Here is a 24,515-nt window from a genome sequence, read left to right on the forward strand (position 1 = left end):
ATTAGTGTATTATGATCTAAGTATCTCTTTACTTTGGTTATTAATTGATTGATATATTTGGCAGCTCCCACATTAGGAGCATAAATATTCATAATTGTTAGGTCCTCTTGTTGGATAGACCCTTTAAGTATGATATAGTGTCCCTCTTCTTCTCTTACTACAGTTTTTGGGATAAACTCTAATTTACCTGATATGAGGATTGCTACCCTAATTTTCTTTTGAGCACGATTTGTATGGTAAATTGTTTTCCAACCCCTCATTTTCAGGCTGTAGGTGTCCTTACATCTAAAATGAGTCTCTTTTAGACAGTATATAGATGGGTCTTGCTTTTTGTTATTCAATCAATTACCCTGCGTCTTTTTTTAAATAATAAATTTATTTATTTTATTTTTTTTAAGTCTATTAAGTTTATTTAAGTCCTTAAGTTTATTTAAATAACCTCCAGTGAGAGCTGAGCAGGCCAATTACTACCCCTTCCTCATAATACCCATTAACCAAGACAGAGTACGCATACCCTGCAGCCAGCCTGCCAGCCACTCTTGTGAGGGACAAGGTGCCTCTCAGTGTGGGCGGCCCCGGCCCCGTCCCCGGCCCGCAGCTGGGGGAGCGTCTACTGTTGAGCGAGGGTTTTTGATGGTCTCATCCACTGACACGATAAGGCAGGCGGCCTCAGAGGCTGCAGTCAGGGCATTGATGCGCACCATGGCTGGCTCCCACACAAACGCCTCAAAGTTGTCAGCAATGTCCTCATTGTTGACGTCCACTCCATACCACATGCCCCCCTGGGCATGCCGAGCCCGCAGCTTGTTGAGGATGTTTGTGGCATCAAAGCCAGCATTGTCACACAGCTGACGTGGGATAATTTCCAAGGCCTTGGCATATGCCCCGATCAACAGCTGCTGTTTTCCTGGAATGGTCCTTGAGTAATCCCGCAGATACTTGGAAAGCTCCATCTCAATGGCCCCGCCACCAGCTACCACTGAATCATTCTTGATGGCCCTCCTGACGATCATGATGGCGTCATGCAGAGACCGCTCTGTCTCCTCCATAAACTGCTCAGCACCACCACGAAGGATGATAGTGCAGGTCTTGGCCTTGGGGCAGCCAGTGAAGAAATTGTACCTCTCGCCTCCAATCTGCGTCTCTTCAAAGACCTGGCAGCGGCCTAGCACATCAGCTGACAGAGCATTCACACTGGTTTGGATGGAGCCTCCGCAGGCCATCATTGTCCTCTTCAGATCCTCCTCCAGCACCCGGCCAGCACAGAACATGTCCCTGTCGGCAAAGTACTGGGTGGCCACATCCCCAATGGGGAGTTTGGACAAGACGACTTTGGCTCCAGAATGATGGATCCTCTCTAACTTGTCATAGAGAATGTTCCACTCAGCATCAACAATTGCCTGATAATCCTCCACCGTGTGGACTCTGATTTCAGCATTATCTTTCTCAGCTTTCAGCTCAAGCTCAACATTTAAAAGGGCAATCATTGGATTGTTGTACTTTTTGGGTTGCATTTCAAACCCAGCATAAGAGAAAGTCTTCTTGAATGCAACGCCAGCTACCAGCTGGGACTCCTCTAGAGCACCACCTTGCACCTTCTTGATTCCAATCATTTTAAGCTGCAACAACTCATCGAGCATTATCACTGCATCCACCACCATCTTAGCGAAGAAGGCTTTCTGCTGGGAAATCAGCTTAGAGCTCAGGGCGGTCATGGCACACTTCTCCAGCAGCTTCCTCTGTTCCACTTTATCTTCCTTCTTCACGGTCACAGCGATCTCTTTGATCTTGTTAACTGCCAACTGGGTGGCAGTGCGGAAAGCTCGGATGATGATCTGTGGGTGCAAACCTTCTTCCACATAGGGTTTCACCTGCTTCAGAAACTCTGCAGCCAGCAGGGTCACTGAGGTGGTACCATCACCGACCTCAGCGTCTTGGGATTTAGCAATGTCCACTAGAGTCTTTGCTGCTGGATGGACAACATCAAGGAGTTTCAGAATTGTGGCCCCATCATTAGAAATTGTTGCTTTGCCTCGGCCATCTACAATCAGCTTGTCCATGCCACGAGGGCCTAGGGTGGTTCTTACAGCCTCCGCAATCACTTGGCAGGCACTGATGTTACTTACAAGCTGGGGGATGCCCTGGGAGCTATCGGTCCCCTCTTTTAACAGGATAACTGGTGTGGGCATCATTTTGGAGGCTTATTCGGTGGCCCGCTACTCCTCCAGTCTCCGCGTCCGGGCGGCCTGGCAACCCCACCAATAAATTTATTTTTTATTGGTGTTCAATTTGCCAACATACAGAATAACACCCAGTGCTCATCCCATCAAGTGCCCCCCCTAGTGCCTGCCAACCAGTCACCCCCACCCCCCTGCCCTCCTCCCCTTCCACCACCCCTCATTCATTTCCCAGAGTTAGGAGTCCTCCATGTTCTGTCTCCCTTTCTGATATTTCCTACCCATTTCTTCTCTCTTCCCCTCTATACCCTGCATCTTTTGTTTTGTTTTGTTTTGTTTTTTTACCCTGCGTCCTTTGAAGGAATAATTTTCCCCATTCAAGTTCAGAGTAACTATTAATAAGAAATGAATTTAGTGTCATAGTATAAATGTATGAACTCACTTCTCTGTTCCTGGACATCAGCAGCAGCTTCCAGCTCACATCATTGTGAATTTGTGTTTGTGCCCCAAGGAAATGAGTTTGCTGACCGTGGAGGATGAGAAAGTCCACCATTTGCCTTACGCACTGTATCCCTCCAGGAAAACAGATGTGGTGACTCATTCTCAGTGCCAAGGTATGAGCCCCAAGAAGATGTTGGTGTAAATGTATGCCCATGTGCAGAAGACACCAGATGAGATGACTTGCTTGAGTCCTGTGGATTTGTTCTGCCCAGAGCCTCACTGCATTTCATGATGTTCACTCACTCTGGTTCACATTGACTCTGATATTTCCTGAATTTCCTAAAAGGTTCCTTGGCTGGTGATCCATGATCTCAAACCAGGAGTAGGACTTGGTTCCTCACACTGCTACTAAGCACAGTCATGTGACAAAAATCTGCATCATCTGTGGATGGCTCAGCTTTCATTATAAAACATTATACCTCAAGGGTATGCATATGATCTGAGATATTCTAGGATAGCTGTGTAAATAGCAGTGTCCTGAGAGCATAACCAACACATGCACACCATCCTTCCAGAAGCCCTGACATCACATCCCTCACCATGGACTGCAGCTGGGGAATCCTCTTCCTGCTGGCACTGGCCACAGGTAAGAGACCTGGCCCATTTCCCAGGTTGAGGAGGGGACAAGGGTCTGTCCAGGATTACTTCATCCCCTCCTGTTCTTCTCCAGATGTGGGCAATCTGAGGTCCAGCTGGTGCAGTCTGGGGCTGAGGTGAGGAAACCAGTTTCATCTGTGAAGGTCTCCTGGAAGGCATCTGGATACACCTACATGGATGCTTATATGCACTGGTTATGACAAGCTTCAGGAATAAGGTTTGGGTGTATGGGATGGATTGGTCCCAAAGATGGTGCCACAAGATATTCACAGAAGTTCCACAGCAGAGTCTTCCTGATGGCAGACATGTCCAAAGCACAGCCTACATGCTGCTGAGCAGTCAGAGGCCTGAGGACACACCTGCATATTACTGTGTGGGACACTAAATGTGAGAACTCACATCTTGGGAGTTTCAGAAGCCCTGGAGAGGTGGCAGCTGTGATGGTGAGCTGAGGAGGTGACAGGGATCATTAGTGGATCTGCTCCTTGCACAATGTAGTGAAGTGATGGATGAAAATGAGCAAAATGAACATGAGCACTCTAATCATCTGGAAGATGCTTGATAAGTAGTCACCCTCTCAACAAGATGAAGGAATGAGCCTAAGAGAAGCTCAAATGAAAAGTGGAGGTATCAGCATTCCCACAGATGATTTTTTGTGAACCTATATTATAGATGATGGTGGTAACTCCCTCACAGCTGGACTACACTGAAGGTCTATGTTCAATAAAAGAGTAAAGAGTTCAAAGGCCCTGCAGTAGTCTTGCCTGTTACATCTCAATCCATGAGTAAGAGCCCTCATTTCCCTCATCCTCCTGAACATTCAGTGTCCTCAGTAATTTGGATTTTATCATTTAAATAAGTGCACATTTTTGTTTTCACTCACATTTCCCTAGTGACATAAGTTTTCAACAGCTTTCTACATTCTTTTTGGTCATCTCCAGTTCTTCCTTGGTGATGTTCTATCTTTGGCCTATTCTTTAATTGAGCGACTTGTCTTCTTTGTGTCATTTAGAAGTGTCCATGTATATTCCAATTGCATATCTGTACCAAAGATGCTATCTGGAAGTGTATTTTTCTAGACTATGGCTTCCTTAAGAGTTCCTTCACAGTGATATTCCCAGAATAGGCATTCAAAATTTGGATGCATGCTTAGATTTTGATTTTTCTTCATGGCTGGTGTTCTGGGTTCCATATCTAAAAACTAGTGGGCAAACTCAAAGAACAGCAGTTCTCCCATGTTTCTAAGTGCATTCTACACTCAGTGCTGAGGCTTAAGCTTCTGCTCTTTGAAGAGGGGGACATCTACATGCTATTTGTAATTCTCCAAAGGAAAGCAATTCTTTCTCCCATATGTGTGCCATTTCTTCAATTCTGCATTAATATCAATATGCATATGTGGGTTTTTATTTTATTCTTTGTCTTAAAACTGTTATACTGTGTTGATTCTGTTCAAACATTTCCTACTTTTAAGAACTTTGTAGGAAGGATCCCTGGGTGGGTCAGCAGTTTAGCGCCTGCCTTTGGCCCAGGGCATGATCCTAGAGTCCCAGGATTGAGTCCCACATCAGGATCCCTGCATGGAGCTTGCTTCTCCCTCTGTCTATGTCTCTGCCTCTCTCTCTCTCTCTGTCTGTCATGAATAAATAAATAAAATCTTAAAAAAAGAACTTTGCAGGAACTTTGGGATAAGTTCTTGATTCCATTGAAGTTTCTAATTTTGTTTTTTTCCTCTATTCTCTGTGATTTTGTTGCTTTGAGAGACACCTCACATTGTACAAGTACAACATATCTAAGGTGCGTCTTGCATGTTCCCTTTCCCAACACAGGCACTGGACATTTCTGTAAGAAATTCTGTTTTCTTTCATTGTGGAGTGGTGTTAGCAGCCATGATTGGTGCTTAGGGTGCTCATTGTTACTGGAGTCTGTGACCATGTGTCTGACATCCCAAGGAAATAAATGTGTGTACGCCTCACTGTATATACACATATATTGATGAGTATTAGTGAATCTAGTCTTCCATACCCATCCTAAAGGAAATTTGAGAACATATTGGTGCCTCTGAACCTAACTCAGCACCTCATATAACTCTGCCCTTCCTTCCTTGTTCTGTGGAAGTCCCACGGCAACAACAAGGACTCTGGTTTCCCTCATATGCCATCCTTTCCACCACTGTGCAGACCCTGTGCACACCCAGAATGGTCTGGGGCTGTGGGGGGGGGAACTGCATGATTAGCAGCCAGATGCCTTCCTTTCCCCTTAACTCCTGCCAATTCCACTCATCTCCAAAGTCACATAGACGTGCCTTCCCTTAGGTTGGTTTTTGAAATTTCTAACTCTGTTAGATGTGGTTATTCAGCCTGTACTCCATCGTGAGATGCATGACTTACAGAGCATTTTAAAAAATTGTGTGCCTTGAAGTTCATTCAAAGTTGAAGAGTTTCATGGCTCCTGACAAATCCATAACATCCTGGATCCCAATCAAAATGCCATATAGGATTTTGTCAGCAACATGAAAAATCACCTATGCTTCTCCTATCAATGCTCTTGCTCTAATTCATTCACCATAATATGCTTTTTTACTTCTGTGATAGTGTATAAATGAAACCACCCAATATGTGGGCTTCTAAGACTGGAATATTTCACATAGAATGTGTATTTAAGATGCATTACCAACAACAATGGACACTCTATGATGGAAGTTAAGAAAATATTCCACTTAATATACCAACTAAAAGAATAAAGTTCCTTGAGTCTCTAATAAAACATCAAATTTAGGAGAGCTATGAGTTCCTGGAGGAGCATCACACTTTGCATGTCTCAGCGATTCATCAGAGGCTGCAGGTTGTAAGGAGATTGACTGTTAGCCTGTATTTTTGCCTTTGTTCTCCTCAGCAGTAATGCCTTTACAATTAAATGGAATTATACTCTGAAAAAAAGAATAAAATTCCAAGTAAATTTAACAAAGGACTCAACAAACATTTCAGTAAAAATTTCAGACAGAATGGAAAGTTATTAATGATACAAGGAATTGTACAAAAACCCTGATGGGAGTGAATGGGTGACGGGCACTGGGTGTTATTCTGTATGTTAGTAAATTGAACACCAATAAAAAATAAATTAAAAGAAAAAACCCTGATGTCCTGAATTAAGAACACATAGACAATGACCTGCTGAAGGAGGAGGATTTACTGCCCACACGGAGGTGATAGGTGGCTTCCTTGGCCTCGGAGCTCCCAATTTGAGATTGTGTGACTGGAAGGCTATCCTGACTGAACGTCGGGTTTCAGTTCACCCCTCAACTGAAGCAGACTCATAAGTTTTAATAGGTTCAGAGCCCAGAAATGAGGGTTTATGATGACCTAGGAAGGGGTGACTCCCATTCTGGGTCCCCAGGGAACAGGAGAAAATGTACAGGGTAGCAAGTAGCCAATTACACAAGAGGTGGAAGGGACTGCGGTCTGTAGCCTTTCATGGGCTCCACCCTGGTTGGAGATTGTAAAAAGCTGCCTGGGACAACCAGAGAAGGAGTTACAGGCAAGTCCTTATCAAGAGTTATGGGGGGTTAAAGTGGGTGTGATTTCATGTCTGATGCCCATGCAGGAGCTCAGAAATACAAGTTGAATTTCCACTGCACCTATTCAGCTATGGTCACTGCTCAACTCCCTGAAATGCAGGGGAGAGGGAAGGGAGGGAAGAACAAACATGCATAGGGGTCCCAAAGAATGATAGAGGCAACATTCAGCACTTCTACCATCCTTTATGATTGAGTTCATGGGATGCAATCATCAGGATCATGGCCCAGGTCCCCTGCATTCAGAAACATGCTGTCCAGGGTGGCAGTGGTTGCATTAGGTGGTATCAAATCCCAGTCACCCTCCCATACAGCCCACAGCTACCCCAGTGTGGAACACAGAGTGTGGGTGCTGATAGCCCTCCATTGCCATGAACCCACTTTTGGACTGGAGCAGGAGAGATTACCTGGAGGGTGAGAAAAACCTCAGTGCCCAAGGGCACAGGTTTGAAGGAACATAATGAATTTGCCTAAAAGAACCAGTAGCAACCTCCCTGAATTCTGCAACCAGGGACCTCAGCTCAAGGCCAGACTACTGATTCAGGTCTTCCTGACAGAGTCTTGGGCTCAGGTTGGGCGCTTACAGGCTTATAAACATGTGGAGAGGCCACCAACGTGTACTTTTCAAGATTTATTTCAGGACGGCTGGTTGGAGACCAGTCGCAGACATGGAACCCCATGATATGCATGGGACCCTGTGTCTCCTGAAGAACACTGGGAATGTGGATTTCGGTTTGGCCACCAACTTGCCATAGATTCACTCATGTTCCTGTGGATTGCCAATTGTTGTTCAGGGGTCTGGAGGCTGACTTATGGATTGGCTTGTTGCTTCACTTTCTCAAGTTGTATTTCAGATTGGCTTCATCAACTATTTCCTCTTTTACTGTGACTATCTTGATGGTTCTAACATTGGTGGCAACGCCAAAGAGGAATGCAGCTATCAAGGCATAGATGCGAGCAAAGACCACTCTCAGATATATCACTGACTCATGACTTTGCCTGACTGCCCGCATTCTTCTTGGAGGGGGTCCACTGTCTGTGCTCCCACCAGCACCTCGATCAATGCACCGAGGAGGATCCCAGCCTATGTGGCAATGACAATTCCTCCTGTTGTTGCATATCCCCCTGCGATTGCATTTCTCTGGGATGCAGTCATAATTTAGCTGAGCTATACTGCCATTGCAGTAGGTATTTTGACAGAACTTTCCAGGGGCACACAGGGTACCAGGTCTCACATGACCAACATCATTTGTTCCTGTGCCACGATGGGAATCCAATCCAAAACACCAGACCCCTGATATCTTAGACTGATGGAATCCCACATGTTCTTGCAACCGTGGGAGATGAGTGACATTGCTACACTGCAGTCTTCCACACTGAATATTTTCGACCTCACAAGAGATACTGGTTTTTTTCCCAGCTAGCCTTCGGCAGTGTCCAAATCTATTGCCTCTTCTATTTATGGTATAGCAGACATCTGCACCATTCACAGCATTTTTACCAAAGATTTCTTTGCAGTGCACAGAGCGGTCAGTACAGTTTCCATGATAACAGTAGCCCACTTCAGTGCATGGGGTTCCATCTTGCATATAGAAATCATCAGGGCATGTCGAGGACTCTCCTTGGCAGTACTCAGGAAGATCACAGATATTTTGGATTGGTCTGCAGAGTGTCCCAGCAGGGGAATAGGTGCAGTTTGTGCAGCATGTGCCTGTATTACATATGCTTCCAGTAGTGAAGGTACAATCACTCTGGCAGCAGGGATTGCTGTAACACTGTTTGAAGGAGCCACAGTCACACTGTTCAAGTGGGTCCACTCTGTAGTTTCCACAGCGATCATGAGTCAGGCTTTTATTTAAGTACACAGTGTTGGTGCTGTACATGCACTCAGCTTTAATAGTACCCAGAATGTTTAGGACATGTTTAAAAGAACAGTTACTGAAAGCATCAGTCAGACCCATGTATCTGTTCATAATGCATGTAGTCCTTCTCTGACAGACACAATACCTGTTGTCATAATACAACCCCAAACTTCTACCCACCTTCTGTGCTGCTATGATAGACAATATTAAATAATGTTTGTCTAGATACTCAAGCACGAGGAGGTTTTGCGTTTTGCATAAACCATAAATTATAGGTTCTGTATTATTATCCAGTGACCCTTCTTTAGTTACAATTAAGGTTGAATGTGGAAGAAAAATTGGGTAAAGTTTAGAACGGTAATATCTAGCTAATGGACTTTGAATTGGATGAAAACTGTTCATGGCAGCTGGCTCCCCCTGAGTGTAAATAATCATGGATCCAATATAGTAATTCATATCAAGTGCTTGATAGAATGTGTCAATTAAACTAAAAATCCTTATCAGGAATTGGGCACATTTAGACACGTTGTTGAACACTCTATACATTGAGTTGGAACTTAAGGAAAGTGCTTTCACCTGTCCGTGATGAGATGCATACATCTTACTTGAGAACCGGGGAATGGCACTGGTATTTGCTTGAGAGAACAAGGGGTCCCTGTCCTCCTTCAGTCCCAGTTTATAGGTAGGGCCTGTTGCATTGGTGTCTGCCACTATCTGAGAAACAATGTGTTCAAATCTTTGGGAGTTGTTGAGGGGTTTGATCTCATAGGCAAGGTCATCCAATTTCATAATACCTTCCAGTCCCCCATAGCACGTGTCCAGGGTGACCATGGAAAGAGGAACCTCCTCCAGGTAGCCGAGGTAGTAACAGTCAGGAGGGATGAAGGGGTAGTCCATCTGCAAGGCACCTTGGTCATCCTGAGTCATCACCAGCAGATGCCTGGACCAGAAGAGTTTCTTGCGCCGCATGTGGATAACGTGCCTCTTGCCCCCAAAACGCAGGCTGTAGGACAGCCAGCCTGGCATCTGGATGCCTTTGCCGTGGTGCAACTCCTTCCTGGGAATGACCGTCTCAGAGGAGACGTAGCGCCATGAGGGACGGCCTTGAGAACCCTGGGCAGGAGCCAGCCTTACCCAGAGCACAAGCAGCAAGAGGAGCCCTCTCATGGTGCCCCGGCCCTGTGCCAGCCTCACCCCCTGCTCAGGGACATCTGGCAGTGAGGTAGATAAAAGGAGGACCCTCAGCACAGTCAGGTCTAGAGGATCTGACAGAACAGAGGACTGCCTCAGGCTGCCAGGTCCCTACACCTGGCAACCAGCTATGGGGAGTAGGTCACAGATACTGGGTGTGGCAGAGGGTGGGTCTGCACATCAGTTCAGCTGGAGTGGATGTGCGAGAGGTGGGGAAGGGGTTGTAGCAGAGGCAACCCCTTTCCCACATGTTGTCTTTCCTCCAGATCCACCGATGAAAGAAATTGAAGATGACAAAAAAAAAGAGATATGGAATACACACAGGTAGAAAAAAAATGACTATTAAAATTTCTATATTACCTTGGTCACCAGGGTGTCAGTGTTGTTTCAATTTTGCATTTTACTCAGGTCAAGACATACTCATCCTGTCCTCCAGCACTGGGTCGGGCTCCCTGTTAATTAGGAGTCTGCTTCTCCCTCTCCCTTGATCACTCCCTCATTCCTGCTCATCACTCTTCTCCCTCTCTCTCAAAGGATAACCGAACTCTTTTAAGGTATAGACGGGCACTGAGGGGGTACTTGACAAAATCAGCACTGGGTGTTTTACTATATGCTGGCAAATCGAATTCCAATTAAAAAAATAATATATATTTTAAAAAATAAAACCAGTAGTTATAATGACAATAAAAGATATAGAGATACATGCATACAAACATACACACACATTTACATACATACACACATAAATGTCTATAATACTGAAAGTGGTGTCCACATTCAATACAGTCCCTACCAGAATACCACCAGCAAATGTTGGAACTGTAATGAACCATCCTACAGTTTGTATGGGAACACACAAAACCTAAATAGACAAAGCAATCCTGAAAAGGAACAGCAAAGCTGGAGGCATCAAGATTCTGATGTCAAGGTATATTACAAAGCTGTGATCATCAAGATGACATGGTCCTGGCACAAAAACAGACACATAGATCAATGGAATGGAACATAGAACAAATAGGACCCCCCACTCTATGGTCACCTAAACTTTGACAAAGCGGACAAGAATATCTTATGGAAAAAAGACAGTGTCTACAGCACACGGTGTTGCTACAACTGGAGAGCTGCTTGAAGAAGGATGGAACTGGACCACTGTCTCCACCATACACAGAGATAAAGTCAAAATGGATGAAAGATAAATGTGGGCCAGGGAACCACAAGTGTCCTGGGGGAGAACACAGGCAGCCAAGTCCTTCATAGGACCCATACAAATTCTCTCTAGAAGTGTCTCCAGAGGAGAGGAAGCCAAAAACAAAAATAAACATTCTGAACTTTATCAAGACAAAACAAAACAAGAACTTCTGCACATTGAAGGAATAGGCAACAAAAGGTAAAGGCAAACGATGGAATGGGAGAACATATTTGCAGATGCCGCATCTGATAATGGGCCGCATCTGATAATGGGCTAGTATGCAAACTATCCAGCACTTCATTAAGATTTTTTTCACATTTTCGTTAGACAGCATGTCCATGGAGCTTAGCACACTGTCATGAGAGGAACAGATTTCCCGTTTTTCACTTTGTATTGTGGTAATTTCTCCACAACATGAGATCTACCCTCTTAACAAAATTGTACCTGTAGGCACACTATTGTGGTTTAAATGTGCAGGGTTCTGGAGCAAACCTCTGGAACCAAGTCATGTTGCATAACGGAAAACCATAATCCTAGAGATGCAAGTCCCCATTGCTCCTCCCACCAGTCCCTGGCAACTGCCAATCCATTCTCTGCTTCATTGTTCCCAACACCCAACTTCAGGTGCCCATTGTTGACAAGGCCGATATTCAAGAGATGAGTTTTGACTGGAAAGTAAGGGAGCTTGGTTCAGGAGGCCACTCACGTGGGCTGGAGGAGCACACTTGTGAGGTTTTTCCTAACGCAAAGGATATTAAAGGGTTTTTGGAAGCTAATCATACAAGGGATTGGAGCGCTTGGAAACATTTCTTTTCCACACGCAGGCTTCCAGGTGCTGGCTACCATCCTTGCCTCAGTACACCCCCATCCCTGGGTCTTCTGCTCAGGGCAGCCACCCATGCTGCTCAAGGCCAGGAAAGAACCACAGTAGAAGAGGACAGAAAACAACCCCAGGGTCACCAATGTGGTCAGAAGTATATTCTGTTCTCACAACCTGGCATGATAAACAGTAAAATACAACCTGGGACCTCACCTGTCCTCTCCAAGAACACTGGGTAATGTTTTATTCAGTGAGCTCAAAGGAGGCTTCCAAGAAAATACCAAAGGATCAAATGACTGGCAGATTGGTGGCAAAGCAGAATAAGACAAATAGAGTTACAAAGCCGTGCTGTTCAAAGCCACATGGTAAAATTTGTCACATCTCCCTCAACAAGCCAACGAAGGAGCTAGCAGTGGTCTCCACAGGGAGAGATAGTGGCCTTGCACAGAACGTGACCCAGGGTAGCCATGGTAGATGGAACTGGTAGAGAAAGTAATTGCTGTATAACCGTATGGCACATATTCAAGGATCTGGAGGAAAGACTGAACGTGTGGGAAAGGGGCTTCCTCTGGGTTCATCCCCCTCCCCACCTCTGCACATCCACTCCAGCTGAACTGATGTGCAGACCCACCCTCTGCCACACCCAGTATCTGTGACCTACTCCCCATAGCTGGTTGCCAGGTGTAGGGACCTGGCAGCCTGAGGCAGTCCTCTGTTCTGTCAGATCCTCTAGACCTGACTGTGCTGAGGGTCCTCCTTTTATCTACCTCACTGCCAGATGTCCCTGAGCAGGGGGTGAGGCTGGCACAGGGCCGGGGCACCATGAGAGGGCTCCTCTTGCTGCTTGTGCTCTGGGTAAGGCTGGCTCCTGCCCAGGGTTCTCAAGGCCGTCCCTCATGGCGCTACGTCTCCTCTGAGACGGTCATTCCCAGGAAGGAGTTGCACCACGGCAAAGGCATCCAGATGCCAGGCTGGCTGTCCTACAGCCTGCGTTTTGGGGGCAAGAGGCACGTTATCCACATGCGGCGCAAGAAACTCTTCTGGTCCAGGCATCTGCTGGTGATGACTCAGGATGACCAAGGTGCCTTGCAGATGGACTACCCCTTCATCCCTCCTGACTGTTACTACCTCGGCTACCTGGAGGAGGTTCCTCTTTCCATGGTCACCCTGGACACGTGCTATGGGGGACTGGAAGGTATTATGAAATTGGATGACCTTGCCTATGAGATCAAACCCCTCAACAACTCCCAAAGATTTGAACACATTGTTTCTCAGATAGTGGCAGACACCAATGCAACAGGCCCTACCTATAAACTGGGACTGAAGGAGGACAGGGACCCTTTGTTCTCTCAAGCAAATACCAGTGCCATTCCCCGAATTGGTAGTAGGGTCTTTTCCTCCCACAGAGCCATGCTGAAAGGATTTGCTCAAAGTTCCAATTCTATGTATCGTCTATATAATAATGTTACAGCCTGTGCAAAGTTTCTGATCAGTATGGTTAGTTTAATAGACTCAATATATAAAGGTCTTGGTATAAGGTACCATCTTACTGCAGTCCTGATATTTCATGTGAGAGATCCAGTCAACATGAATGATTATAGATTGCCAGCTGGCGAATACTACAGATATCATGCGAACAACTTGTTCAGGATCATAAACCCTAGTTCATCCTTTGTTTTGGTTAGAGACGGGCCACAAGATTATCAAAATGAACCTACATTTGGTGGTATATGTTCTGCTCGATGCCTACATATGATTGGTCTCCTAGGCAGACATTATGTATTGCTCGCAGTGATAATGTCCCAGTATGCTGCGAGAAACTTGGGTCTATATTATGATAATGCTGATTGTGGTTGCCAGAGGAGGTCCACCTGTATCATGTACAGATACCCTGTGTTGACTGATTCCTTTAGTAACTGTTCTTTCATGCACTTACAAAACCTCCTGAGTGTTAACAAGCACTGCCTATTCAATGAAGAGGTGGTATTCTTTAATGCAAGTCTGACACACATACGTTGTGGAAACTCTATAGTGGAGGGTAGAGAAGAGTGTGACTGTGGTTCCCTTAAGGAGTGCAGCAGCAACCCCTGCTGCAGTAATGACTGCAGACTTGAAAGTACATTTCTCTGTGATAAGGGACTATGCTGCACAAACTGCTCCTTCTCTGCTGCTGGGACACTCTGCAGACCAATCCAAAACATCTGTGACCTTCCAGAGTATTGCAAGGGGGGATCCAATCAGTGCCCTGATGATTTCTATATGCAAGATGGAACCGCATGCAGTGAAGGGGGCTACTGCTATCATGGAAACTGTACTGACCGCACTGTGCACTGCAAAGAAATCTTTGGAGCATCCACTGTGGAGGCTCCAGATGCCTGCTACCAAATTAATAAAAAAGGCCACCGATTTGGACACTGTAAAAGAGAGTATGCAGCCAGACGTTTTATTCCTTGTCAGGACCAAGATGTCAAGTGTGGAAGACTGCAGTGTAGTAATGTCACTCATCTCCCTCAGTTGCAAGAACATGTGGGATTCCATCAGTCTAAGATATCAGGGGTCTGGTGTTTTGGAGTGGATTCCCATCGTGGCACAGGAACAAATGATGTTGGTCATGTGAGACCTGGTACCCCCTGTGCTCCTGAAAAATACTGTGCAAATTCTGTCTGCAATGGTACTATAAGTGACATGAATTATGACTGTATCCCTGAGAAATGCAATCGCAGGGGCATTTGCAACAACAACAGGAACTGTCATTGCCACATAGGCTGGGATCCCCCATTCTGCAAATTGCGAGGTAAAGGAGGGAGTATAGACAGTGGACCCCCTCCAAGAAGAAGGCGGGCAGTCAGGCAAAGTCGTGAGGCAGTGGTATATCTGAGAGTCATCTTTGCTCGAATCTATGCCTTCATTGCTGCACTCCTCTTTGGTGTTGCTATCAATGTAAAAAAAATTAAGACAGTCACAGTTAAAGAGCAGATAGTTGATACAGGAAATCCATAAATCAGCCTCCAGACCCTTGAACAATTAACAATCCAAAGGAACATGACTGAAATTATAGACAGCTTGTGGCTGAGCCAACAACCATATTTCCAGGGGTCTGCAGGAGACATGGGGTCCTACGCACTTCATGGGACTCTCATACCAGGTCTGCGATTGGTCTCCGACCAGCTGCTCTGAAATAAATCTTGAAAAGTACATGTTGGTGGCCTCTCCACATGTTTGTAAGCCTGTAAGCACCCAACCTGAGCCCGAGACTCTGTCAGGAAGACCCGAGTCAGTAGCCTGGCCTTGAGCTGAGGACCCTGGCTGCAGAATTCAGGGAGGTTGCTACTGGTTCTTTTAGGGAAAATGCATGATGTTCCTTCAAACCTGTGCCCATGGGCACTGAGGTTTTTCTCACCCTCTGAGTATTCTCCCCTGATCCAGTCCCAAAGTGGGTTCATGGCAATGAAGCACTATTCACACCCACACTGCACATCCCGCACTAGCATGGCTGTGGGCTGTAGGGTAGTATGACTGGGGTTTGATACCACCTAGTGCAAGCACCTCCACCCTGGACAGCATGTTTCTGAATGTGGGAGACCTGGGCCATGATCCTGATTGTTGCACCCCGTGAACTCAATCATAAAGGATGGTAGAAGTGCCAGGGTTGCCTCTAGGATCCTGAAGGACCACTATGCATGTCTGTTCTTCCCTCCCTTCCCTCTTGCCTGCATTTCAGGGACCTGAGCAGTGACCTTAGCTATTATGGTAAATTACAGATGCCATTCTTCAGAACATGACTATGCCAGTCTGTCTGTATCTAAAAAATTTTTCAGTGAACTATTATTCTAGAATGAAGTGTACTATCAATAAAAATAAAATATACAAATGAATAACAAGTTTTATTCCAAATTGAAATCTATAATTATATAGTTTTCCTAATGCAATACAGATAAATGATATATTTTTAAAGATTTTATTTATTTATTCATGAATACACAGTGAGAGGCAGAGACATAGGCAGAGGGAGGTGAAGCAGTCTCCATGCAGGAGCCTGATGTGGGACTCAATCCTGGAACTCCAGGACCACATCCAGAGCCGAAGGCAGATGCTCAATCACTGAGCCACCCAGGTGTTCCCATAAAGTATTTATAATACAAAAACTCCCAATAATTTGAAGACATTAACTTCTCCCAGCATCCACAGAAAACCCCTTTTAGCCTATAACTAGGTTTTTCCCCAGTGTTTTCCTGAATGCTTATAGTGTGTGTTGTTTTATTTTATTTATTGCTTTTAGATTTTATTTATTTATTTATTTATTTATTTATTTATTTATTTATTTATTTTTTTGGGTATGTACACATACATATGTGTATATAACTTTTGCTGTTTATTTATTTTTTTTATTGGTGTTCAATTTACTAACATACAGAATAATACCCAGTGCCCGTCACCCATTCACTCCCACCCCCCGCCCTCCTCCCCTTCTACCACCCCTAGTTCGTTTCCCAGAGTTAGCAGTCTTTACGTTCTGTCTCCCTTTCTGATATTTCCCACACATTTCTTCTCCCTTCCCTTATATTCCCTTTCACTATTATTTATATTCCCCAAATGAATGAGAACATATAATGTTTGTCCTTCTCCGACTGACTTACTTCACTCAGCATAATACCCTCCAGTTCCATCCACGTTGAAGCAAATGGTGGGTATTTGTCATTTCTAATAGCTGAGTAATATTCCATTGTATACATAAACCACATCTTCTTTATCCATTCATCTTTCGTTGGACACCGAGGCTCCTTCCACAGTTTGGCTATCGTGGCCATTGCTGCTAGAAACATCGGGGTGCAGGTGTCCCGGCGTTTCATTGCATTTGTATCTTTGGGGTAAATCCCCAACAGTGCAATTGCTGGGTCGTAGGGCAGGTATATTTTTAACTGTTTGAGGAACCTCCACACAGTTTTCCAGAGTGGCTGCACCAGTTCACAGTCCCACCAACAGTGTAAGAGGGTTCCCTTTTCTCCGCATCCTCTCCAACATTTGTTGTTTCCTGCCTTGTTAATGTTCCCCATTCTCACTGGTGTGAGGTGGTATCTCATTGTAGTTTTGAGGTAGAACAACAACATATATTTGGAGAAAATAGGATTGGGTTCAAACAATATATATAACACAACACAGGGAAGCCTGGGTGGCTCAGGGGTTGAGCATCTGCTGTTCTCTCAGGTCATGATCCCAAGGTCCTGGGATCAAGTCCTACATCAGACTCCCTGTCAGAAGCCTGCTTTTCCTTCTGCCTGTGTCTCTACCTCCCTGTCAATGGCTCTCATTAATAAATAAATAAAATCTCATTGTAGTTTTGATTTGTATTTCCCTGATGGCAAGTGATGCAGAGCAATGAAATGCATATGAGAAAATGCATGAGAAAATGCTCTGCATCACTTGCCATCAGGGAAATACAAATCAAAACTACAATGAGATTTTATTTATTTATTAATGAGAGCCATTGACAGGGAGGTAGAGACACAGGCAGAAGGAAAAGCAGGCTTCTGACAGGGAGTCTGATGTAGGACTTGATCCCAGGACCTTGGGATCATGACCTGAGAGAACAGCAGATGCTCAACCCCTGAGCCACCCAGGCTTCCCTGTGTTGTGTTATATATATTGTTTGAACCCAATCCTATTTTCTCCAAATATATGTTGTTGTTCTACCTCTGAGTTTCCTTCCAGTGTCCAACTTTAGTCTACATTGCAGGTCCTGCTCAATTTTTGTGCCCTATAATTCCATTATTTTAGGGGTGAATACCAAAGGCAAAGGTACATAGGAGATGAGGTACCCATTCACCACCGAGTCCTTGAAATATGGATGGTCAATGGCAAGCCTCCACACCATATGACCACCCTCCTCCTGTGCCATCCCAGTGCAGAATTCCCCTGTGACTGGGAGGGTCTCTCTCTGTCAAGGTCCCTTCCTATGTTCTTAAGGCTCATCTGCACTTCAAATACACTGTTTGGTGATAAGTCTTCATCACATAGGAATCCCCGTCTTCTGTGTGTGTGTGTGTGTGTGTGTGTGTGTGTAGTGTTTATTTTATTTTATTTTTTATTATAAATTTATTTTTCATTGTTGTTCAATTTTCCAACATATAGATTAACACCCATTGCTCATCCCGTTAATTTCCCACCTCAGTGGCTGTCACCCACTCACCCCCACCCCCTGCCCACCTCCCCTTGTTTGTTTCCCAGTTGGGAGTCTCTCATGTTCTGTCTCCCTGATATTTCCCACTCATTTTTCTCCTTTCCCCTTTACTCCCTTTCACTATTTTTTATATTCCCCAAATGAATGAGACCATATAATGTTTGTCCTTCTCTGATTGACTTATTTCACTTGGCATAATAACCACGTTCCATCCACGTTGAAGCAAATGGTGGGTATGTGTCATTTCTTTTTTTTCTTTTTTTTAATAATAAATTTATTTTTTACTGGTGTTCAATTTGCCAACATACAGAATAATACCCAGTGCTCATCCCTTCAAGTGCCCCCCTCAGTGCCCACCACCCAGTCACCCCCACCCCTCACTCTCCTCCCTTTCCACCACCCCTAGTTCATTTCCCAGAGTTAGGAGTCTTCATGTTCTGTCTCCCTTTCTGATATTTCCTACCCATTTCTTCTCCCTTCCCTTATATTCCCTTTCACTATTATTTATATTCCCCAAATGAATGAGAACATATAATGTTTGTGCTTCTCCAATTGACTCATTTCACTCAGCATAATTCCCTTCAGTTCCATCCACGTTGAAGCAAATGGTGGGTATTTGTCATTTCTAATGGCTGAGTAATATTCCACTGTATACATAGACCACATCTTCTTTATCCACTCATCTTTCTATGGACACCGAGGCTCCTTCCACAGTTTGGCTATTGTGGACATTGCTGCTAGAAACATTGGGGTGCAGGTGTCTCGGCATTTCATTGCATGTGTATCTTTGGGGTAAATCCCCAACAGTGTAATTGCTGGGTGATAGGGCAGATCTATTTTTAACTCTTTGAGGAACCTCCACACAGTTTTCCAGAGTGTCTGCCTCAGTTCACATTCCCACCAACAGTGCAGGAGGGTTCTCATTTCTCCACATCCTTTCCAACATTTTTGGTTTCCTACTTTGTTAATTTTCCCTATTCTGACTGGTGTGAGGTGGTATCTCATTGTGGTTTTGATTTGTATTTCCCTGATGGCAAGTGTTGTTTCTTTTTCTGATTTTTGGTCATTCCATTATAGCTCCTGGCATAGTTCATAGCTTATGATGAGAATCCGGAGATTCTGTATGAGAAAGTGTGAAGTTTCTGGGTCATGTGATGTTTTTCCAGGGTGGAATGCCTTCCCAGGATCCCCCACCCCCATGAGGCAGAGTACAGGCAGGTCACAATGCTCCATGCAGGACTAAGCTGTGTGGGTAGTTCTCTTGATTGTTTTCTTTTGTGCACAGAACATGACCTTTCAGTGGTTCTGGATGTCTCCTCAGTGTTGGGCTGGCTGAGAGACAGGGGCACTTAAAATGGCGGACATCTCAAATTGGATCAAAATGGCTGATCTTCCCGCCAAAGCAGCCATGACCACCACATCATCTCCAGTAAATTGAAGCTTAGATGGGAAACCGAAACTTTCCATCCAGGACTTTCCAGCCAGGGGCCACCCCCCATCGTCTGTACTATCCCACCCCTGGCCAATCACCTAGGGACACGGTGTTCCCTTGCCTAATTTGGCAAGGGACCCACTTGGTACCAGACCCAGCACGAATAAGGCTTGAAAACCCTCCCACTCCCCAACCCCTGCACGACTTCCCTGACTCGGGCCACCTCTCTGAGTCACGGAACCTGGCCCAGGAGTGCTCCCCATTAAAAGCCCTCTCGAACCTACTGCCTGGCTCTGCTGTTTTGTTTTGTTTTTTTATTTCTCCACCATTCATTTTGGAAAAAAACTAACATTTGGTGCCGAAACCCAGGAGGAGAACTGTGACTGTGACTTGGGATTCTTGAGAACTGTGGGATTCAGGCCTTGCTCCAGGAGGGGGCCTCTCTCCTCTCCCCACCAGGACCTAAGCTGAAACCCAGGAGGAGATCAAGGCCCCACAGTGGTGGGGAGTCTCTCTCCTCTCACCACCAGTACCTTAACTGAACCCAGAGCCTGGAAATGTTGGGTAAGTTCCCTGATTCCGTGCCCCCATCTGGGTGGTCCTGCCTGAAGCTACAGCTGCACCAGGGCACCTCCACCAAGCCCCCAGGTGGCTCTCTGCCGGTCCCTGGGGATCGGGAGATGTCCTCATCTTCACGGTGACCTCCGTTTCTGTCCATGACCCTGAGCTGCAAACGGGGACACCTGTTTTCAGTCTCTGGGTTACCCGGCAGGAATCATGGGAACTGCCCAATCCAAATTCGACCCCAAAACCCCATTGGGCTCCCTGCTGGCTAACTTTAAAGTCTTGGGATATTTCCATGACCTGAGGAAACAACGCCTTATCCATTACTGTACTGTAGCCTGGCCTCAATACCAGTTAGACAATAAGTCTCAATGGCCTTCTGAGGGTACTTTCGATTACCAAATTCTTATGGATCTTGATGACCTTTGCAGATGCCAAGGCAAATGGCTTGAAGTTGCTTATGTATAAGCTTTTTGCGATCTGCAATCTTGTCCATCCCTCTGCTCTCACTGTTCAACTACCCAAGTCCTGCTTGCCCATTCCGCACCTCCTAACATACCTCCTACCAATTCCAATGACCTCAACTCCTACTCCCCTTCTTCCCTTTCCAAAACACTTGAAAACCTCACACATCCTCTCACCCACTTGGGACCATTGGCTCATCCCTCCCCCCCTTACTCTAAACCTAACCTTGTCCCTCCTACTCCCTCCCCTCTGGCTCCCCCATCTCCTCCAACTTCCCCTCCGGTCATCACCCATACTGGGTCTCAGCAAACACCGAGGGACCTTGTCTGTCCCTTGCTGGAGGTGGCGGGGGTTGAGGGAGTGGTCCGCGTTCACATTCCTTTCTCTTTACAAGATCTCTCTCTGATTGGAAAATGGCTGAGCTCTTTTACTGCCAGCCCAGATAACTATACTAAAGAATTTCAGTATTTAGCTCAGGCCCATGACCTCACATGGCATGACCTCCATGTGGTGCAGACCACGACTCTCACTTCTGAAGAGAGAGAGCACATTCAGGCCGCGGTGGGAACACGCCAACCAGGCCCATCTCATGGCCGCCATGATGCCCGTGGGCACCCAGGTGGTCCCAAGGCGGATCCCGGGTGGGATTATCAGGCCGGCCAGGAGGGCCACTCACGCCATGACCGCATGGTGCAATGCCTCCCGGTGGGTACAAGAGCGTCCTCAAACAAGGCGGTCAATTATAACAAACTGTGAGAAATTGTTCAGAACCCCGATGAGAACTGCACCATGTTCTTAAATAGACTTACGGAAGCCTTAACTCAGTATACTCATTTAGACCCAGCTTCCCCAGCGGGGACGACTGTGCTGGCGACCCATTTTATTTCCCAGTCAGTGCCAGACTTTCGGAAAAAACTTAAAAACGTGGAGGAGGATCCTTAAACTCCCATCCCAGACCTGGTGAAAATGGCCTTTAAAATTTTTAACATCTGGGAGGAGGCTGCCAAACAGAAACCGCAAGCCAGACTCTAGCAGAAAGTCCAATTACAAACCCAAGCCTTGGTTGCTGCCCTGAGGCCAGAAAACTCTGGGGATCAGAAAAAAGAAGGAAATAGTCATGCCCCTCCTGGAATCTGTTTCAAATATGGGACTGAGGGACACTGGGCCCGTCACTGTCCTAATCCAAATGAGCCCACCCGGCCATGCCCTCAATGTAAGATGATGGGCCACTGGAAGTCCGACTCTCCCAGACTCGGGGCATCCTTGGCGCCTCCACATGGAGGAGACCCTGAAACAGTGAGTCCGGCTTTCCAACTCTGGGTATGGAGGACGACTGATGGCGCCCAGACTCAGACACGCCAAGCCCAGGAGTACGTTCCAGGTAGTGAGTAAGTCCATATCCTTCTTGCTGGACAGGGGGGGCCTATTCTGTCCTGCCCTCCTACTCAGGACCTAATCAACCCTCCCCAGTGATGGTGATGGGAATTGATGGCACCTCCTCCAGTCCTAGGTGAACCCCGCTCCTTACTTGTAGCTTGGACGGGTTCCCTTTTGCTCAGTCTTTCCTTATCATTCCCTCTTGCCCAGTTCGCCTTCTTGGAAGGGACATTCTCCATAAACTAAAGGCCACTATATGGCTCTCCCCCTCTCCCACCACTCTAGCCACCTAATTCTTCCCCTTCTGGCGTCCGAATCCCCTACACCCCCTTCCCGCCTTCTGTTTGTCAATTCCCAGGTCTGGGATACCTCCAAGCCAGTTGTGGCATCACACCATCAACCTATAAAAAATAAGACTCAAAGACCAATCTATGTATCCAGCCCATCCTCAGTTCACCATTTTCCTGACACACTGACAAAGATTCAAGCCCATCATAGACTGCCTCAAACAACAGGGGCTCCTTATACCTATGAGCTCGCCCTGTAATACCCCTATCCTCCCCGTAAGGAAGCCCACTGGGGCATATCGCCTCGTTCAGGACCTAAGACTCATCAATGAGGCCGTTATACCCCTTCACCTGGTAGTGCCCAACCCGTATACTCTTCTTTCCAAAGTCCCACCCAACACCACTCATTTTTCCATCCTAGACCTGAAGGACGCCTTCTTCACTGTCCCCTTACACCCTGATTCCTACTTTCTCTTCACCTTTACCTGGGAGGACCCAGACACACACATCTCGGGGCAGCTTATGTGGATGGTCCTCCCTCAGGGTTTTTGAGATAGCCCCCACCTCTTTGGACAGGACCTCGACTTCCCTACCAAAGTGGCCATTATACATTGCCAAGGACATCGGATATCCCAGGACCTTGTTTCTTGAGGGAACAACAAAGCTGACACTGTGGCCAAACAAATGGCTAAAGAAACTTCCCCAGCCCCTCCCTGTTCCTGAATACACCTCACACCCCTTCATATACACATGAGGAACTTAACATCCTCAAACAAATGGGGGGAAACCTGGAGATAAGGGATGGATCTTTCTCCAGGAAAACATTGCCCTCCCAAACAAACTCCTCCATACCCTACTTACTGAAATCCATGTCTCTACACATAGGACCTAAGGCTTTATATCACTCCCTGTCACCCATTTTGTATCATCCTCATCTCTGTAGGGCTATCGAGACTGTCCATCATGCATGTAAAACATGTTACTCTGTTAACTCATAAGGAGGGATCCATCAACTGGGGCCCAACCACCAACTGAGGGGACACCAACTGGGCAAGGACTGGCAACTTGACTTCACTCATATGCCCCATCATAAAGCCTTCCGATATGTCTTAACTTTAGTGTATACATTTACAGGTTGGATCAAAGCTTTCCCCACTGCTTGAGAGACTCCTGACGTTGCTGAAATACTTATTGAACACATTATTCCCAGATTTGTTCTTCCTCAAAACTTACAGTCAGATAACGGGCTGGCTTTCACATCCAGCATCACCTAGCAGGTCTCTGAAAGTCTCAACATCTGGAAACTGCATGTACCCTACCATCCCCAGTCCTCAGGTAAGGTAGAGAAGGCCAATGACCTTCTCAAGGAACAGCTTACTAAATTAATCCTTGAGACACGCTTGTCATGGCCTTCCCTCCTCCACCTTGCCCTAACCAGGCTTAGGGCAACCCCAAGGGGACCCTCAGGACTTAGCCCTTTTGAATTACTGTATGGGCGACCCTTTCTACTTACTAATAACCTTCCCTCATCGCCACCCCCCTCCTCTCCTATCTACCTTACCTGACTCTCTTGAGAGCCCCTTCTCCGAGCCCATGTCAATTCTGTCATTCCTGTTCCAGGGGTCCCAACTCCTGACACGTTACAGGATCTGTCCCCCAGAGATAGTGTTTTACTAAAATAATTACACTCTAATACTCTACAACCCAGGTGGACACGCCCCCATATAGTAATCCTTACTACTCCAACTGCAGCAAAACTTTTAGGATACCCCTCCTGGGTCCACCTATCTAAACTAAAACAAGCTCCCTCTCAAGATGAGTGGACAGCCCAACCTCTGGGGCCTACTAAGATATGGCTTTCATGCCACCCTCCTCCTCCTGACCCTTTTACCCACTTAACTGGGGCAGTCGATTGTAGCCAATGCATGCATGGCACAGGAAGTAGCCGCTATTTCCAATCCTATACTTTCAGACTCCAGCAATGTTACCAGGGAAAAACTCCGACCGCTTATTGGGGCAGGCCTGACCACAGGTGTTGCCACTGGAGCGGCAGGTCTCAGAACTTCAATAAACTTTTATTACAAGCTTTCCTAGGCATTTAATGATGACATGGAACAGATCGCTGATTCCCTTACTGCCCTGCAGATGCAGATTACCAGCCTTGCAGCCATCGCCCTACAAAACAGATGAGCCTTAGATCTCTTAACAGCAGAAAAAGGGGGGACTTGTCTCTACTTAAATGAAGAATGTTGCTATTATGTTAACCAGTTGGACATAATCACCTCCAAAATTCATGAACTCAGA

General features: G+C 46.1%; 1 protein-coding gene and 1 gene segment (V, D, J or C); both read right to left on the minus strand.

Moving 5' to 3' along the window:
* Positions 1 to 24,515, minus strand: part of LOC106557516 — a 180,912-nt gene that overhangs the window by 117,158 nt on the left and 39,239 nt on the right.
* LOC119876513 (T-complex protein 1 subunit eta-like) lies at positions 388 to 2,257 on the minus strand. The gene has a single exon (XM_038545964.1). The coding sequence runs from the start codon at positions 2,190 to 2,192 to the stop codon at positions 561 to 563; it is 1,632 nt and encodes a 543-aa protein (XP_038401892.1). The 5' UTR covers positions 2,193 to 2,257; the 3' UTR covers positions 388 to 560.

The sequence above is a fragment of the Canis lupus genome, chromosome 8, assembly GCF_011100685.1.
Source record: "Canis lupus familiaris isolate Mischka breed German Shepherd chromosome 8, alternate assembly UU_Cfam_GSD_1.0, whole genome shotgun sequence".
Classification (NCBI taxonomy): Eukaryota; Metazoa; Chordata; class Mammalia; order Carnivora; family Canidae; genus Canis; species Canis lupus.

Coding starts and splice junctions, on each gene's coding strand:
- LOC119876513 (XM_038545964.1), bottom strand. CDS start 2,192: ATGATGCCCACACCAGTTATCCTGTTAAAAGAGGGGACCGATAGCTCC.